Source organism: Eumetopias jubatus, unplaced genomic scaffold (genome assembly GCF_037043125.1).
Source record: "Eumetopias jubatus isolate StellerSeaLion01/CBP00866 unplaced genomic scaffold, mEumJub1_p1.0 scaffold_4, whole genome shotgun sequence".
In the NCBI taxonomy this organism is placed as follows: domain Eukaryota; kingdom Metazoa; phylum Chordata; class Mammalia; order Carnivora; family Otariidae; genus Eumetopias; species Eumetopias jubatus.
Window position 1 is genome coordinate 161,498,058 of NW_028274810.1, and position 13,997 is coordinate 161,512,054.

The following is a 13,997-nucleotide window of genomic DNA, read 5'->3' on the forward strand; positions in this document are numbered from 1 at the left end:
TAAAGCTTAGTATATTATATTATTTGCAAAGAAAAGCTTTAGACATGTTATCGACGTTGATATGCTGGATGTGGCTTGTAACAACCATCTACCTCTGTTTCTTAGGAGATATTAATGTGCTATTGTTAGCATCAAACTCAAACTGTTTTAGGGGCAGCTGGTTCACTCAGTCGTTGGACGTGTGGCTCTTTCTTTTAAAAAGATTTATTTATTTATTAATTTAGAGAGAGAGAGAGCACGTGGGGGTCAAATGGCAGAGGGAGAGGGGGGGAGAGAGAATCTCAAGCAGACTCCATGCTGAGTGTGGAGCCCAACATGGGGCTGGATCTCACGACCCTGAGATCATGACCTGAGCCAAAATCAAGAGTCTGGTGCTTAACCGAATGAGCCACCCAGGCGCTCCCAATGTGTGACTCTTGACCTCAGAGTTGTGAGTTCGAGCCTGATGTTGGGGTTAGAGTTTACTTAAAACAAAACAAAACAAAACAAAACAAAAAACCCTCAAACTGTTTTGAGCAATAGGCAATTAATAAGACCAAATAGCTAGACACAACAAGTCAATAGTGAGATCTACAAAATATTGATTTAATTCTATCAGGAGTTGTGAGAGAGAAACAAGTGTATCTAAGTTTTTCTGAATGATGTTAGCAGGAGCATTTCTATTGTAGGCAACTCACCATCGTAAGTATAGATGTTGATGTTGCGAGGTTCCGGGTAAAAACAAGAGCAGATCAGTGACAGCATGGACAGCTCCTTCATTTTTTCCTTGTAGGCTAAAATAAAAGACTCGAGATTAGTATCTTTCATTTTCTGAGTTTCCTCTTAATGCCTGTTTTCATCTAAGTAACAGTTACAGACTCTTTCAGAATGAATATTGCCAAGTACACAGCTTTGCAAAATATAAGTGAGAGATTGAAACAGGACTCTCAAGTGCATATTCCTTATTACAGAGGACAGAAATGACACATTATAGCTGGTTAGATAAAAAGTGAGAGAAAGGGAGTGAGAGAAAGAAAGGAAAGTCAGAGAATTTAAGATCCAGTAGGACAGGGAGGAGAGACAGAAAGGACATGGAAGAAGCAAAACCAGACAAAATTAGCAGAGAGAGGTCCATCCGAGTACATGCGTATGTAAGTCTACTGGACATAAGTATGATTCAGGAGGTGTCCTTTGCTGCTTTGGCCTGAGTGGCCATGGATTCAGTCAGGGACAAGCAGAGAACCATCGGGATGTTCTCAAGCGGATGCATCCTCCAAGAATCTACGTTTCTGCTTTCTCTTTATCCCTGAGTGCACTTTCTTGTTGCAACTTCTTTCCACAACCATAAAGCTAGATCTGAGATCTTATAAGGCTCTCGTTTCCTCTGCGGAACCTGGTTTGGGTGCCCACCTTGCCAAGGAATTGCAGGAGTTCAGTGAGTGATCTCCCTCCTCCTTCACTCCCCCTCCTTATTTCATTTTTCCCTCTCTCCGTCAAGAGGCCTCCTGCCCAGGTGACCTGGGAAGGCATCTCATCAGTGCTGGTTGTCACCAGGACAAGAGAGGACCAGATGGGGATAAAGAGGTGAAATCTTCTCACCATTGTTGATTATCAATAAACTAAGAAAAATGGAAGAGAAATGATAGGTATACTGTGCACTAACTTGTGGAAAAGTATAAACAAATGGCGATGCCCTAACATGTTGAATCTCATGGGTAATGTTTCTTTTTTGGCAGGGGCTTCTGATCATTATGGTAACCCAAGGGAGGGTGAGTACCTTGGGAAGACAGGAATTCCCAGAAGATTAATTTGGGCATTACTGACAAATCCATCTTTTGTTGGCTAACAGGAAACGGATTCAACACCCATATGTTTTAGAGCTACAGAATGCTAGATTCGGAGGGTTCTAAAAGATCATTTAGCTAAGAGTCCACCCGCCCCACCACCAATTACGCAAATGAAACTGGCACCCAGAGGCTAAAGTCACACGTGGCCTCGAGATAAAAATGCGGTAAATCAATCAATATCAAGATTGCCAAGAGGCCTTTTTCTATTTCTACTTTTAGGATGAGGTTCAATGTGTCAAGGCTGGACATACTTGCATATCAGTGAACCACATGCAAAGATCAAATATTGCCATATTGTATATGGTTCAACCTAACACATCCAGAGGGTCACTCCAAGAGAATTTTTCTCCCCGTTTAGCTTATTTCCTTTAAAATAAGCAACACAATTTGCCTTTTACCATAACAGTCCTGCTAACACCTACTTTGAGAGATTTCGTTGGATGCCTTTGGAATTTTAGAAGGCTGAAACCATATTTCTTTGTCTTATTTGTTTATTTAGTTAATAAAATTATGTCACTTATAAAGGTCCAAGCAGGTCTTTACATGGATGCTTAGTGTGAATCACAGTTTCTGTCAGAGAGAAACATTTGGTGGTTTAATACATTTAATTCCATGAAGAATAAAACTCAAAACAGCAAGTTTTTGTAGGTGGGTGCCTTTTTTTTTTTAATAAGAGAAAGTAATATGGTATCCAAAATATTTTGAAAAATTAAGCACATATTCAGAGCACATGTTAGAGACACCAACTTTATTAGGGAGGGCCAACCCAAAAATAAAAATAAAATAAGATTCTCTATCTCATAGAACAGTAACAGATTAAAATAGTGTTGTAGAAGAACATGAATTTCTACTGAAAAGAATACTCCTCAACATCTGTCTTCAGTTTCTTGGAAATGAAATTCAATAATTTTTAGTATTAGCCACTGCTCTTTATACTTGATAGGTTAATGCCTAATAAAGGCAGACGATGTAATAAAGGTTGTCAAGGACCAACACTTTAGACCCCTATGTGTAATGTATAACCGTGACTGATAAAAAGTTTGTTTTTTTCTCTCCTAGGTGGTTTGGGGACAAAACCAATGGATTTTGTGGGTGTTTACTTAAGAGAATCCTTACATTGTTTTTATTGAGGGCCATGACTCTCCATGGCATGAACATACCCAGTAGCAGCCATTGCATAGATTCTCACTCATATAGTTGCTCTGAATCCTAGGGAGCTCCTTAAAACTACTTGCAACCAAAGTCCAAGCACATCTTGACTCTTTCCCTACAACAAAGGCACGCTCTCCAGTGAAGAAGGGTTTCCTGTTCACTTGGTACAGTTCCCCAAACTTTCCCCACATGGCATTGCCCTTCCTAATCCCCTCCTCTCATCTAAATTCTTGCCAAAATTTCAGTCCCAATTCACATCCTCCCTCCTCAGGGTTTCTCTCTCTTAGGGGTGCTGCCCACATTGATCTCCCATTGCCCTTGGTTGGCTGTACTACACAACCTTGATTATATACTGTTATATGGGATTCTATACTGTCTAAGGTCAGTCACTACTGGGTTTTGATGTGTAATCTTTGTTTACAAAACTATAGGCTCTTTGAAGGCAAATGCTACATCTCACTCATCTATGTAAAAATTCACAGCACAGGTCTGGATGGGAAAGGAAGTTATTGCTTAGTAAATCATTGTTGGCTACCTTGCTCATTGATTTTAAGTCAGTCTCTCAATTAACAAGTATTTGATTATGATCACCACCGATGGGCAGGAGTTTCTGTGAGGCACTATGGAATTACAAAGGAATATAATAGTATCCTCATTCTCAACAAGCTTTCAAATCCAGGAAGTGGAGTATATGTATATAAAAATATGGAGTATATGGATAGAAACACATGCAAAATAGGGTGTCAAATGGAGGTACAGATGATTTGTGTTGGAAATTCAGGAGAACCTCAAAGCCTTGGTGCTATGGGCAGAGTGGTCAGGAATGGCTTTACAGTAACGGTTGCCAGGTTTAGCAAGCAAAAATACAAGATGCCTACTTAAGTTTTAACTCAAAAATTGCATGGGACATACTGGAAAATCATTCCTTGCCTTTCTGAAGTTCAAATTTAATTGGGTGACTTGTATTTTATACGCAACCAGAGCAGTGGACCTGGATGGTAAAGACTGCATAGTGTTAAGGAAAACAAGGAAGGGAGAAGGTATGTTTATTATTGTTGACATGGAAATGGGGTTCTGAAGAAGCTATCTGGAAGGCTTTTATGGGTGGGCAGTGAGTTGAGTTCATGCAAGAAATGATAACTCAACTACAGGGAGCATTGTTCACTTCATTTTCATGGACTACACGACAATGAGGTTTTCAGGAGTTGTGTCCGGATAGAAAGACTTCCTGGAGGTCAGTTTTGCTCTAAGACGTTCGGTAAGATGTTTTGAATTTTTGTTCATGTGAAAAGGTTATGACTTAAGATATTGTGTTTACATTAAGACAACCATAGGTATAAATATTTTTTTACCAGAATGTCAGAATATCATGAATTTTCCACATGTTACTTAAAAGAAATTTAAGCTTGAGTGTTCTGTTTTGAGTCCACTCTCAGGAATATTTCTGTGGGAAAATTTGAGAAGCACAGAGGTGAGAATGAGTGAGTTAGCTAGAAGTCCTGTTTGCTTGCATAGTTCTGATTGAAGCCCATTAATAATATCCTCATTCACTATCAGAATTTGGCCATTACAATTATCTTAGCAAGAGGCAGCCTCTGAACATTTTGAAAAGGGGGGGTTACCTGATGAAAGGCTCTTCTTAGAAAGATTTATCTAGTCATTTCATTATGCAGGAAGGACGCATTACAAGAGATACCCTTAAGACACAAGCGAATGAAGTTCAGCAAGTAATGTGGTATGTATGGCTTAAGCAAATAGTAGGGAATAGCAAAGGGAAAAGAAAGGGAAGATAGATACAAGAGACCTTATGAAAGAAGAATAGATAGTAAACAATAATTGTATTTGGAGTCAAGGGCAGAGGGAAGAGGGCAAGAGATCCTTATAGATGGGTGGTTAAGGAAACTTTCCAGAAAAAGAATCACTAAAGCTGAGTCCAGTAGGATAGGTCGGCCTAGCAGAAAATAGAGTGTGGGTTGAACTATATGGAATTTAAACATTTTTTTTAAAGATTTTATTTATCTATCTGACAGAGACACAGCAAGAGAGGGACACAAGCAGGGGGAGAGGGAGAAGCAGGCTTCCCGCGGAGCAGGGAGCCCGATGTGGGGCTCGATCCCAGGACCCTGGGATCATGACCCGAGCCGAAGGCAGATGCTTAACGACTGAGCCACCCAGGCGCCCCAGGATAAACTTTTTTTTTTTAATCAGCAATGAAAAATCCCAAGCTAATGTGAAGGCTATTAGAAATGTGCGAATAAGATTTCACTACTGATATTTCATACTTTGAATTGACAATCCCGTTCACTGGTGTTTGGAACTTGGCATATATTAATTTTTTCATTACACCCCAACACCAAGTAGAGTTCTGTGCATGTTTGTGAGGATGTGGGAAGTAACAGGTAATTCCATATAATCTTTCTCATAGTTGGTTGCATTTGCCATTAACTATTAATGTTTGCAAGTTAGTGTATTTCTCTAGTGAACTCATTTAAAATTCAACCCATATGATGTATAATGATTCTATAGCAATACCCATTTAACCTAATGATGTATGAACGCTAATTGTTTTTCCATTCTTCCAAATGGCTACAATGAACTATGAATCATGGTAGCAGTTGCTATTTGTGTTTGGAGCACAAAGAATGTATCAGGCACCGAGTTCAGATATTTGCATGCGTTTCTCATTTGATCCTCTCAACAATGCTAGGAGAAAGATATTATAATTAGACTAGATTTACGGATGAAAGAAAAAGATGCAGAGAAGTGGAGTAGTTTGCCCAATATCCAACAGACCATAAAGTGTGGAGTTCAGTTTGAATATAGGTCTGTCTGACTCTATGTGCCTTGCTCGTAATGCCATTCACTTCCTCCAACAATCTGTTCAGATGCATTACACACACCTTCACCATCTACATATTGTTTTTAACAAGAAAGTGATGTATGTTACTACTGCCTTTGAAAATAAAGAATCCAAGACTTTTTTCTCTTCCCATTTTTCTTTGGCATTTGTTCTTTAATTAATTACCACATGTGACTTACTGACTACACAACTGTAGGTTAAGTACAGAGATTTACAGAAAGAATTTTTTTTTTTTTACTTGTATGTTTTACTTGGATAGTAAATATTGGTGCAGAGATGGCTAGAAAACTCAGGAACAGTTTCTCAAAAGGAACTGTGAGTATATGTATTCTTATATGACTGAATATATCCTCATACATTCATATCACAGCTAATGGGGTAAATGGAGAAAGTGGCAATTACCTAGGTATTTTACAGGAAAAAACCCATTTGCATCAGTTATTTGGATATTTTAAGAGTGATATATTTTGTCTGGCAATTACCTGAATTTTCTCATTTTTTTCTTTTTCCTTTGTGTTTGTGTGTGTGTGAATCTGAGCAGTATCTTCTTTGAAGAACAAAGAGCACCAAGGAGAATGGTACAATCGATACTAGAGATTTAATAGTCAGATTAGATCTTGGATTAGATTAGACTAAAGCAGCAGAGAGGTTAATTGCACTTAGTAAAATATGAACTAGACAAACATATATAATTATTTCCCTACTCTTCTAAATATGTAGTCTCCACATAGATCAGGATCAGTGATCTTACAACTCTTTCTTTGGCACCTTCTTTTTTCATGTCATAAATTAAGCTCCTCATCCCTTTTTTTTTAAAAGATTTTATTTATTTATTTGACAGAGAGAGACACAGCGAGAGAGGGAACACAAGCAGGGGGAGTGGGAGAGGGAGAAGCAGGCTTCCTGCCGAGCAGGGAGCCCGATGTGAGACTCCATCCCAGGACCCTGGGATCATGACCTGAGCCGAAGGCAGACGCTTAATGACTGAGACACCCAGGCGCCCACCTCATTCTTCTTTTAATTTGATTTTGGCCCGTGTGTGTGTGTGTGTGTGTGTGTGTGTGTGTGTGTGTGTGTGTATTGCGTTTGGTAGTTTGACTGCTTTGGGGTCCTAGAGCCTGAGGTCAGATTATTTTCTAAAAGTCAAATCTATCATCCTATTTAGAAATACTTTTGGGTGCTCTATCACTGTGATTTTCTTCTTGAAAGAGGAAATAGATAAAAAGGATTTTATTTAAAACACTTGTATACTATATTAGCTTGAATTTGGACCTTAAAAATGGTTGATGAATATAGTTGATGAATATGTAATTGAAGATTCAACATTTACATGAAAAATAAATCTCACATTTTTGAAAATCTATTTTAACATCCCAGAAGATCACTGATATGAGGTAATGTTCTAGATATTTCTGCTATGATGATGTAATGTTAATTGGCTTAGTACAAAAATGGATTCAGTCTACATTCATTCTACCCACCTCTCCCCCACGAAAATTATGGTTTCCTAAGATATAATGACCAGGGAAGGTTTGAAAGACTGATGTTTGAAGAGCTGAAACAGCATACTTTTCCTGCAGGAATAGATATCAAATCAAATTAAGGGACATTTAAGAAGGTCAAAGCTATACAACCCATCACTGGGTTGTACAGAAACATATGAGGCTCTTAAATTTCAATTTGATTGATTCTTGGCAAAGCAACTGTGACAAGGAAAAGAAATTGGATGACTTGAATCAGTCCTTGTGATAAAAACTGTAATAAAAGCAGTAAATTGTACCAATCTGAGATCTCACCTTACCCTTGTTTCCAGTTAAAGCTCCTGCCCAGTTTAATGAGAATCCCACTATATCATGCAGGGTTTTGTCCTTTTTTTCTTTCCCTCCGATGAAAGACATTCTTACAGTCCTACATGGAAGTTAAACTACACTGGTTTACAGGAGTGATGAAAGCACTTTATTCTGTTTATATTTCAAGACTTTATTGCCTACCTAATTTTGAGTATTAAAGGATATCTTTTCTTAGGCCCTCAACACTACCAGGTAGTATGAATAAAATGAAAGCCTAAAATGATAGCTAGATGGCTGGGACTTAAGTGAGAGAGAGCCATCTCAGACACTCAGGGGAGTCTGTTCATCTGGCTGAGTAGAGTTCTCACAGAGGGATGACTCTTCCATTCCCTGTAGCCTCCTGAGCTGGAAGCAACTGTCATCTGAGGCTACCATGATGTTCTCTGAATTATGTCTGCAAAATGGCTTCCTCTGGCATCTAAGTAATTTAAATCACTCGCCATTACTTTTTTTTTCTTCCCATTACTTTTTAATTGTTTTGGGGTGAAGACTGGAAAAATACTTTCCATCCATTCTTAATTCAGCCAAAACTCATACTTACTATCCAGACTAATTATTGCATTTGTGGGCTCAATTTCTAGAATCAAAAATGTTTTGGTCATCAATGATAATGATAACGGTTTCCTTTTTCACTTTGTTGTAGTGTGTGGCTTTTCTCCAGAAAATAAGACCTGGTTTCTACTTCATATGAATTTTAGAATTAAGTTTGTGTCTTGTGTCTTTGCATTGAATAAAATGGTATGAAACTACAAATACAGTAAATTACCTACTATGTTCTCAGTAAAAGCAAGAACTTTCAGAAATGGAAAATGCAAGACTTTTATCACAAGCACAAAATAAAAAAAAACCTGTCATATAAGATTGAGATGACTTTATCTTATTTAATGAGCCAGTTGACCTTTTCCCTGAATGGACCAGTGGTTTAGATACCAAGGATACAGAAAATGAATCCAGAGAAAATCCTATCTGTCAATTACAAGATGGGGCTGGCTGTCTTCATATAATGGAACACGTTAATTTACAGAAAACACTGTGAAGAAATAGTAGGATTAAGCAGAGACCCCACAGCAATTTGTGTGACAAGCCCTAGATGTTAATCTTGATAGAATTCCTCTATCAGTCTGAAGACTTACTAAAAGTTGAAAGCATATTTCTTGAAGAGTTTCTTTGTAAACTTCTACTTCCTTGGAATGGTGTGAAGTTTCTCTGCATTCAAAAAGCTCCATATTTTTTTTTAAAGATTTTATTTATTCATTTGACAGAGAGAGAGACAGCAAGAGAGGGAACACAAGCAGGGGGAGTGGGAGAGGGAGGAGCAGACTCCCCACTGAGCAGGGAGCCTGATGCGGGGCTCCATCCCAGGACCCTGCGATCATGACCTGAGCCGAAGGCAGACACTTAACGACTAAGCCACCCAGGCACCCTGAAAAAGCTCCATATTATTGTTTTAGTTCTGAGTGTGTTCTACAAAATACATGCTACTTAGTTACTAGCATCAATCGTGAATAAAAGTATTTTACCTTGGTGTTACTGCCAAATATTTCTTAAAGTTCCACTGGATAGAATCTTTATCTGGATAGTATACAAACTGCACTCATACTGGTCTCCCTAAATGTTTTCTTAGGAAATAAATGGTACATAAATCATTAATAGAAAATAACTAGTTCAGACAACAGCTACAAAAACCTCATAGAAGGGCAAGCATTTTGCTTGCTTCCAAAAACCTAATGAGAATTCCAGGATCTCATTTAATGAAACTTTGTAAAATGTACCGTATGTAACATTTACTTAATAGCACACTAAAAAGTCAGATTTTAAAATCACATTCAGTAGAGTTTTATTTCAGCCTTCCATTCAAAAACTGAACATTACATGCTTCTGTAATTGGTATAGTGAATGAAAACTGAATAATCAGTTTTTCCTTCTGACTGAAAATAAATCGTGACTTTGCTAGTCACACTTAACGTGCCAGTCACCCTATGTTATGGAGAATAGAGTGAACAAATACATCTTTAAAAAATAGGAAATATAAATATTGTTAAGGTTTAGAACCACCTGATATTAAAAATATTTACTGTAGTAATGTTATTCTTGAGTAGCTCTGGTAGGATGAGGGAGTAACAGAGCCTTGGAGGTGAGTGTGAAGCACCTTAATGTTACCATGTCTGCAGTGGGATCTTCAGCATCCATTCTTGTTCTCGAGGAATGAAAGAAACCCTTCAGGTTAATCCAGCTAGGGAACAGAAATTGCTTTTTTGTTTTGGAAATTAAATGCTACTTCCTCAAGATCTGCCAGGTAAAAACTCATTTTCTGAAATAGGATTCATCAGATCATACACTGGAACTTGAATTAGTATAGTTTTCTGCAGGGAACGTAAAGCAACATACAAAGCGAGTATGTAACACTCTTGAAGGCTCTGCATTCTAGTCAGCTGGCGTCATCGCGGCTACAAACAGGATTACAAATATAAAAGACAACTTAGTCTAAGGCAACTGGAATCACTAGCCCTTAGACTTGGAAGGAACACTTGAAATCATCTATTATTCTTATTTTATAGATGAAGAAATCAGATTAATAACCTTTATTGCTTTGAAGGCTCCCTTAGGGGGTGATCGGTGGTGGGGTGATGCTGGTGGCAGGGACAGAATGGAAAATAGAAGTGGGAAAGGGGCGTCCTAAATGAAAGTGATGGTAAGTTTTTAATAAATCAATGTCTTTCTTCAATATCAAAATCTTAAAAAAAAAAAAGTAGGTATAGAGTAAGAGTCAAGAGCCCAGATGCTGGAGCCAGATTGAGTTCAACTTTTCTTTTCTTTCTTTTTTTTTTTAAGATTTTATTTATTTATTTGACAAAGTGAGAGGGAACACAAGCAGGGGGAGTGGGAGAAGGAGAAGCAGGCTTCCTGCTGAGCAGGGAGCCTGATGCAGAGCTCAGTCGCAGGACCCAGGGATCATGACCTGAGCCTAAGGCAGAGGCTTAATGACTGAGCCACCTAGGCGCCCCGAGTTCAACTTTTCTCTCCACTAAATGTACTAACGTCGTTTTATGCTACAGACTGGTATTTCTGCATACTTGAAGTTGTTTGTTTCTCTCAGGTAATACTTACCCCTTGCTGTAGCTGTGTGGATAGTTTCAAAATGGCACTAGTTAATGGCACGACTATGATTGTGTGGTTCCCTGGCAAAATTGAAGAAAGCCCTACCACCTTTATTCTTCACAACAGCAGGTAATCAACTCTCTCTATTCAAGGAGAAGGAGCCAAGAGAATGTTTCCTCTACATTTATATGCAGTGTTGTTTTCTTTTTCCCCCAATGGAAAGAATATGAATAGGAGCTGAAGACTTATGCTCTCGCTCAGGATTTTTTCAACTTTAAACAATTTATTAAACCTGAACAGTTTATTTACCCACAAAATGGAGACAGGATATTGTTGTAAGGATTGAATTAGGTGTGTGTTGGGAAACTGAAATGCTGTACTGATATAAGATATTGTTAGTAAAGATTCTTCTTCTATCAATTGATCTATATTCTTGAGTGACCTTTGAAGTTTTACCGGGCTTGGCTATAGTGAAATATTGTGGAACATTGTTTTGTACAATTCTGCCAGCTTCTCTTAGTTCATCCTTAACTCATTCTCATCGAGTCAACGAACACAGTCAGAGCTCCTGCGATGTCCAAGAGAGACAGAGTGGTTAACCAGGTGAACTCTGGGATTTGACTGATTTGTCTTAAATCCTGTGTGTGACTTTTCCTCTCTCCCTTTCTCACCTGTGAAAACGGGGATGATAATACCCCTCGCAAGTGTTTGGCATAGTCACAGATCCCTGCAGAGTTCAGTACTCAATACATGTTAGCCAATAGTAGTAGTGTTATTGCCAGCCACAGAGGTGCTATGGGGGAGACAAAGTAAGTGGAACATGGTTCTATCCTAAAAGCCCTCAGCATAGTTGGATTGAACACAGAGAAATGTCGGCAGCAAAACAGGAAGTAAGAACAGCGCATGATGAGGAAGCTGGAGTGCAGGGTAGTGAGCGCTAGATTTGAAACCTTGCTCTGCCCTGAACATTTGTGCCCCAGAGCAAGTCACTTAACTTCCCTTGGCTTCTGCTTTCCTTTCTTGTCAGGTGGGGATAATGAAAGCTGTTTGGGGGGTTGCCATAAAAATTAAGTGGGGAAAAAGAGCGTAGGGAGCACATGAGACATGTAGATGGCTCATGTGTAGTAGGGAAGCAATAGATGACCAGGAAGATGTTAGCAAAAAGTGCTATTTGATGATATATGGCCAATTCCCACATTTACTGGGAGACAGTATATGTGGGAACTCTTATTGCTATAAGAGTTCATAGGAAGGAAAGATCAAGAAAAACTTGACTTGGGAAAGCTGCTACTATTTGCTTCAAGGAGAGCAAATCCTTTCTCAGAAGCAATTCTGAGAAATCCCATTTGGCTTCTTAGCTGACGACCCTATGTATTCCCCCGTCACTTCTAAAATTTAGCAGAAGGGATAAAACGTGTAGTTTTCTGGATAGAAAAACTTCGGGGCTATTTGTTATTTGTCAGGAATGACAGTTTCCCCTTGCAATTAATTTAGATGCATAAGCTTTCTTTCCACCAGGCAAGCAGGACACAAAGTCCTGTGTTCACTGCAAGTTACGTTTTTCTGCATTTCTTCTCTTGCGTACATTGTAACATAGCTTGTGGCGATTTGTAACCAATACAGACTGCAACTGTGAACACTATTTTAAGATTTCATTTTAAGAAAAATTTCAGTGAGCGAAATCAAGTTCTTTCAAAGCTACTTAATTCCATTTCTTCCATGTTAGCCCTGAACTTAGAAAACAATTTTCATCCTAAATACTGAGTTTCATTTTCATTTATTTTTTCTACTCCTAAACTTTTTTCTTTTTTTAAGCCAAGTTTTTGGTTGATAGAGAGATGCAGTTCTTTTCTCTCTACTTTGTGTTTGGCTAGGTATTTCAGAACCCTGCTAGATTTTCTTAAACGAGGAAACGTCTACATTATCTTTAAAGCTGAACTTTCCTACCGGGTGCAATGTATTATGGACTTGTGAGGATTTACATTGTTTTAATGCTTTCATATAAAGCTCCTCCTTTGTCATTATTCTATGTTTATGAGAAAGTAGGCGTCTATCATTACCTGTATTTTATGGCCTTTAAATGAAAAAATATTGAGTATTTTTATATGGAGATTGCTATAATCAACAGTATCTAATTTGAAAAAGGACTATATAACACTTGTAAAATGTAAGCACATATTAATATGGCTGCAGTTATGTCAAAAATATAATTCCTAGTTTATGTACCATACATTTATATGAAATTTTGGAGGCAAAATATTTAAAATGCTCTTTTCTATTGGTAGTCAATTATCCTCCTTTCAGCCTTTCTAAAGTCAGATGCCAGATGAATGCTAATTTGATTTCTTAGGATATCTTTATTATTCTAATGATTACATTCTGCTAACATCTTCCAGATTTATATTGACTGGTACCTGAAACACTATTGATTGAAAAGGTGTTACTGTCATGAATGACTGAAGAATAATATGAAACTCCTACGTATCCATAGTCTTTTCCCACCACAGTCATCAAAGGAATATTACATTCGTACTGTTTGGCCCTAGTGTCTTTGTTGTGCTACATCTACTAATGGATGGAGAGGAAGAAGGCTAAGTTGATCCAGATAAGAAGGTACCCGGAGTTATCTCTGAAAGAAAAGATCTAACTGGAGGAAGGGTGTTGGAAATGGAAAGACAGCAGGAGAGTGCCAGTTAGGGAAGAGACTGAGGAAGCAGGGGGGAGGGATTTCGCAATAGCCAAGTGCTCTGGAGATCCCATGAAACTGATGGATTAATAAGATTGTAAGGAGAAGGGTGCCTGGGTGGCTCAGTCGGTTAAGCGTCTGCCTTCGGCTCAGGTCATGATCTCTGGGTCCTGGGATCGAGTCCCACATCAGGCTCCTTGGTCTGCGGGGAGCCTGCTTCTCCCTCTCCTCCCCACTTGTGCTCTCTCTCACTATCTCTGTCTCTCTCTCTCAAATAAATAAATAAAATTTAAAAAAAATTAAAAAAAAGATTGTAAGGAGAAGAGACTCTGTGTGGTATGTGTGTGTGTGCGCTACATGACATAATGCCCCCTTTCCTGCTCTCTTGTTTTTCTTTAAGAGAGAGGGAGGCAGAGGGAGAGGGAGAGAGAGAGAATCCCAGCAGGCTCCATGCCCAATGCGTGAGCACCTGCCAAGGGACTTGGGCAGATCTCACAACCCTGAGATCATGACCTGAGCAGAAA

General features: G+C 38.6%; 1 protein-coding gene across 1 annotated transcript in view; it reads right to left on the reverse strand.

The window, feature by feature from the left end:
* STMN2 (stathmin 2) overlaps positions 1 to 13,997 on the reverse strand; it is a 49,501-nt gene that overhangs the window by 23,698 nt on the left and 11,806 nt on the right. Inside the window, exon 2 of the mRNA XM_028112928.2 lies at positions 678 to 773. Within this exon, the coding sequence (XP_027968729.1) occupies positions 678 to 773 (96 nt within the window). The remainder of the gene's footprint in view (positions 1 to 677; positions 774 to 13,997) is intronic.